Raw genomic sequence first — 5,556 nt, forward strand, 5'->3', positions numbered from 1 at the left:
CGTCACGAGAAAAATGTCGTCCTTTGTGAAAATGGTCACTTATTGTATACGCCTATGAAAGAACAACCATGTTGTCTTCTAAATTTTCTTGTCAGTTGTATGTTTCATGTCTCTGAAAGAGTTTCCAAAATCATGTTGATCATCCATTAAGGTCTAGATGGATAAAAACACAACACAAGCAACATGTAACAATGAAGAAAATTCAATCCTTCTTGGCAGCTGTACAGAATCCTTAACACATGTTGCTAATGTGTACGCAACTTACAACATGTTGTCAATGGATATGCAACATACCGACATGTTGTCTATAACATGCTCAAACAACATATGCATCGTCAAAAAGTTCTCAATATCACTAACCTCGTACCATAACAATGAAGGCACCGCCTTCGCCAATCCAGACCCGTCAACCGTGAAAACAGCTCGATTGAGCCCTATCGAAGCTTAGATCGGGTGATCCCACACCTCCCACCCCTGGGATCATCTTGTTCCAAGCTTGGTGGCGTGCCACCGGGGCAGAGGGGGAGAAGCATGGAGGACCAGTCAGGGCCGGCCCGGGGGCATGGCGAGGAGTGCGGCCGCCTAGGGCCCAGCCCAAGCAAGGGCCCATCCGTTTGCATGTCTCTAGTAGATATATAAGCATATTAGGAAGAAGAAAAGATAAAGAAGGTAAAAAGACCAGCCAAGAGACAACCATTCAGCCAGTCACCTACTCCCGCTGCGCGACCAAGCTAGGAATTAACTCTGCGGCGAAAATTTTGGCCATGAAATCAGCCAATCTGCTAATATCCTTGATTATCGATCTCAATTAATGTCGGATCTATGCAGTGTGAGATGTGTATCCATTCCATGCAGCCAAAAATCCCATTTAGTTTGGCAAGTATGAGTCGCAGCATGCAATACTCCTTCCCACAAAATTAAAAAGCATGCAACACTCCTTTAATTAGGCCCCATGCATCATGCAATACTCCGATTCAAGCTAAAAAAAGCATGCAATACTCCACTAATTAGGCACCATGCAACCAATGATTTTTCTCGTTGGATGAATCTCGTTGTCGGTTCTTCCGACGGGTCGCAGCCACTACACACCTGCCACAACATTATTGGTGATAGTCGTGGCAGTCAGAGCCGTGCCAAGGCGAAGGCCCATGGCCGGTGGAGTTCAGAAGTTCGCACAAGGACCTCTAAGATGCTAGGGCCGGCCCTGAGACCAGTAAAACAAGAGAAGAGGCTTGAATCATTTTCCCGCCGTTAAACTGATGAGGATAGCCAAGGTTGTGACCGCAGATCATGTTAGTGGCCTTTCTTGTTAAATGAACCTTCGTATTCTTGAGAAAAACGTAAGATTGAATGCTGATGCCAACATATGGGGTTCCAAATTTCTCTTAGCAATGCACCCTGTTGCACTACTTTTTCTGTTTGATAGCTTACCATGCCGCCTGGTCACATCGTATGGATCTTTTTCATAGAAGTTGCATTTCGATGCCCACGATCAAATGATTTCTTGTTGAACTTGTCATGATTTCCAAATGTTTATTTATTGCTAAGAAATGATGATTGGCATGATCAATAACAGGCCGAAAAGAAGTGAAATTAAGGCAGTAGCAGCAGCAACGGCTTACATTTTCTGATCAGCTAGACTAGAGTGAGAAGTGAAGCTTCCAACGGTTGTAATAAAAGAGAAGAAAACTAAAGAAGTTGTGCAACGAACAAGCATGCGATGCCATCGTCTTCTTGAGGTTTGGATGCTGCGCGTGCAAGAAAGCGGCCGGCGCGCGGTCAGCGGCCGTTCATCTCGCCGGGCGGCCAGCGGCGGCACGACGAGCCGACCTGCTCGAGGAACTTGGTGAGGCGGGCGTGCTTGGCGGCCCACTGCTCCGCCATCTTCTGCTCCTTGAGCTCGGCATCACGCCGGAGCCCGGCCACCTTCTCCCGGTACTCCGCCTCGAGGCGCTCCACGGCGGCCGCCTGCTCCTCCCACAGCGCTCGCATCTTGGCCTCGAACTCCTCCGCGGCCTCGCGCCGCCGGCACGCGCGCTCCGACTCCAGCTGCAGCTCCACGCGCTTCAGCCTCCACGAGGCTTCTTTCCGGTGCGCGGCCCACGCGCGGTGCCCCTCGTCCAGCTCCCGGCAGCACTCGGCCAGCTCTGCCAGCGCTGCCTGAGGAGCATCCGCCACCATGCCCGGCGCCGGTGGCGGCCTGGCGAACCCGAACGCGGCGCCGTCCTCCGCCATCTGCTGCTGCTGCTGCATCCACGGCGCGGCGGTCGGGGGCGGGACGACGGCGGAGGCGAGGCTGAGCGTCACGGACGGCGACGGCGGCGCCGGAGAGACGGGCGCGCCGTTGGCGGCGGTGGACGACATCCAGGGCGGGAGCATGGGAGCCGCCATGAGGTGGTGGTGGTGCAGCGGCGTGGCGCCCACTCCCACCTGCTGCCTCTCCTTGACGAGCTTCTCGGCGAAGTTCTCGAGCAGCCACTCGTACCTGCCCCTCTCGTCGGGGCTGGGCTCGGGGGGCGGCCTCCGGCTGTCCCTGATCTCCCGCTGCTGCTTCTCCTTGAACACCTCCCACCACTTGCCGAGGCGCTTCGCCGTGCGGCCGGGCACCTCGGCGGCGATCTTCTTCCACTTGTTGCCGTGCTTGGCCTGGAGGCGGATGACGAGGCGCTGCTCGTCGTCGGTGAGGGAGCCCTTCTTGATGCCGGGGCGGAGGTAGTTCTTCCAGCGCTCGAGGCAGGACTTGGCGTCGCGGTCGAGGGGCACGTTCATGCGCTGCGCCACCAGGTTCCACTCGCGGGGGCCATACTGCCGGACGTAGGAGCGGAGGATGGCGTCTTCCTCAGGCCGCCACCGCTGTCTCTCCTTCATCTCCATCCGCACCTGCACCACAGGCCATCGCCCATCCCACCTCCTCACTCCTCATAATGCACTCTGCATCCATCCACCCATCATCCATCCATGAAGGAAAAGAAAAAAGAAATCAAATTAGCTCCTTGCAAGTCAAAGATTGTAGTCTTCAAAAAGTACAAGGCGCAGCGGCAGTGATAATCTTCAGACAAGAAAAGGTAACGAGAGAGAGAGAGAGAGAGAGAGAGATGACTGGTGGTTTAGCTGCTTTATTCATTGCGGCATTAATAAGGTTTCAGTTGAGGGATGCATTACTCTCATCTGCAGCACACCTCGGTACGCTGCTACTACCAGGACTTGCAACTGCGTACATGTTTCAACTTGGCATCGAAAAATTGTTCAAGTCATTTTTTCACCACAGCCCAGGGATAGAGAGGAATTGACAACGAATTAAACCTTAAGTACAGCCGAGTGATGAGCAACTGCAAAGGCTTGTCTTGTATCCAGAACTATGTCGCAATCTAGCGTTAACTTGGGTGATGATATCAATCAAGGACACTCTACATAATCTGGCGAAATGCCCACCTCATACCCAAGGAAAACAACAAACTGAGAGAATGAGCAAGGGACAGAAGCAAATCCAAATTCAAATCAATGTGATGATACCGGGACCATTTTTGCAACCCCACGTGATGATTGCTAATTACGTGCTAAAAGGCATCGAGTCAGGGCTAATCATACAGCGACATGCAATTACCTAAGATTTTTTCGGCGTAGCATCTTAATTTTTCACGTATATTAGTGAAACATCAAATCAACAGAAGATAAAAAAAATGCAGTAAAAACCTGAAAAAAATTCAGGCAAACGAGTTGGTGGATCTTTGGAGGTAAGGTGTTGTGGATAACTATAAACATGATATAAGAGCAAAGAGTAGCCTACTTCTCAAAGTATCGGACTTAGTGGGAGCTATAATTCTCAAGATTGGTTTAGCTTATGCATTTCATCTTCTAATTTAATCATGAAAAGGAAGAAAATCACACATTCAAACCAGATAAATCAGCGAGGTGTCCCATTCTTTTACATGTTATTACTGACAAACTGATGGCGGTGTGGGGGTTCATATGAACTGCAGGTAGTAGTATATGAAGAAACTTAGATCTGTGGAACTTGGTGTATTAGCGTCGTTCAGATTAAAAAGAAAAACATGAAGCAGGTTCTTAGTTACTACCGTACTTATCGTTCTTGTATCTACATGAATATTCCAAAGGATATGGAGGGAGAAACAAGGAGCCATAATCATGAAGCAATCAAGAGGAAATGATGGAGGAAATTTTGGGAAATCCCTACGAAAGAAGCTGGATGGTTCTCTTTCCTTTGCCAAGAATACAAGGAAACATTTCGTACTCTCGGAAGCACTCTAAGCAGTGATGCTTCTTCAAGCATTTCATACCCTCGGAAGCACTCTAAGTAGTGATGCTTCTTCAAGCATTTCATACCCTCGGAAGCACTCTAAATAGTAGTTATTTATGCTTCAATTAGCATGTCATCAATGAATAGAGAACCAAAAAGGAACAAGGCAATAAACAATCAAGCAACCAGTGCATTCATGCTAGCAGTAAAGATCCAGAAAGCTTGTAGTGGAACCAAGAACATATGCAGGAAATTAAAACGGTCAGAGCACATCAGTCCCCACTCCATACTTCCTAGCCATCCATTCTACATCTCATCTCAGACAATGAAAAAAGGTGTAACTAGTAGACCAGCAGTCCTTGTCGTCAAAACAAAAGTAGCAGGACAGAAATAAAATTGTTTCATAACCAGCTAATTAACCAGGAAAGATGAACAAAGGCGCCCGCTACAGCTTGAAGAACAGGATGAACTGGCTCAAAGAAGAAGAGGAAGAAGCAGAAGACTTACAGAGGCACCACTACACCATGCTGTTCTTGCGCTGTTCTTGGCCTCTCCCTCTGAATCAAGAACACTTGGTAGATAGAGAGAGAGCCCAAAATTATTGCCAGGGGAGAGATCTCAACCGAAAGATTCTTTCTCTTCGCCCAGCCCAGCCCAGCTCAGCTCAGCGTGACTACGGGGGAGGGAGAGGGAGGTGCTGTGGCCTGTTGGTGGTTCAGACAGAGTGTGTATGCGTATATATGGAAGTGGGGGTGGAAAGGAGAGGAGGGAGACAGGAGGCAGCGAGAAATTAGGGCACGCGAGGCGGACGCAGGGGAAAAGACGGGGGAGGAAAAGGGATGGGTGGAAAGGAGAGGCGTCCGTATTTATAGACACGGACGCAAACACAGGAAAAGCGAGAGCGCTAGCGCTAGCATGGCCGGCCACAGTTGCGAGCACCATGCATGCATGCAGGCACAGCCACACATGGAGTGGAGTGGACATGGATGGATGGATGTGCGCTCCCACATGGAGCCATGGAGAGATGGGGACGTGCGTGCGTGTATCTTCCCTCTCTCTCTCTCTCTCTCTCTCTCTCTCTCTCTCTCTCTAGCTTAGCTTGGTCGAGCTGACTTCACAGTGGCCGTGGAGCAGGGAGGGGAGAGAGATGCCAGGCACTCCACTGTTGGAGAGGAGATGGAACAATGGCCACAGCAGATGGAGCCTCTCTGGTCTGGCTGGGCTCAAATCAAATAATTTTCCGACCGCATCTGTGGGCTGTAGCGGTGGCATTTCCTTGCAGATGCAGATGCCGATGC

General features: G+C 50.3%; 1 protein-coding gene across 1 annotated transcript; it reads right to left on the reverse strand.

The window, feature by feature from the left end:
• Positions 1–1,519: 1,519 nt before the first annotated feature.
• Positions 1,520–5,100, reverse strand: LOC125508111 (protein rough sheath 2 homolog). Its single transcript, XM_048672700.1, has 2 exons — positions 4,766–5,100; positions 1,520–2,931 (listed from the first exon to the last, which is right to left on the reverse strand). Exon 2 carries the CDS (start codon positions 2,872–2,874, stop codon positions 1,780–1,782), a length of 1,095 nt encoding a protein of 364 aa, XP_048528657.1. The 5' UTR covers positions 2,875–2,931; positions 4,766–5,100; the 3' UTR covers positions 1,520–1,779.
• Positions 5,101–5,556: the final 456 nt, after the last annotated feature.

This window comes from Triticum urartu, chromosome 5 (assembly GCF_003073215.2).
Source record: "Triticum urartu cultivar G1812 chromosome 5, Tu2.1, whole genome shotgun sequence".
Lineage (NCBI taxonomy): Eukaryota > Viridiplantae > Streptophyta > Magnoliopsida > Poales > Poaceae > Triticum > Triticum urartu.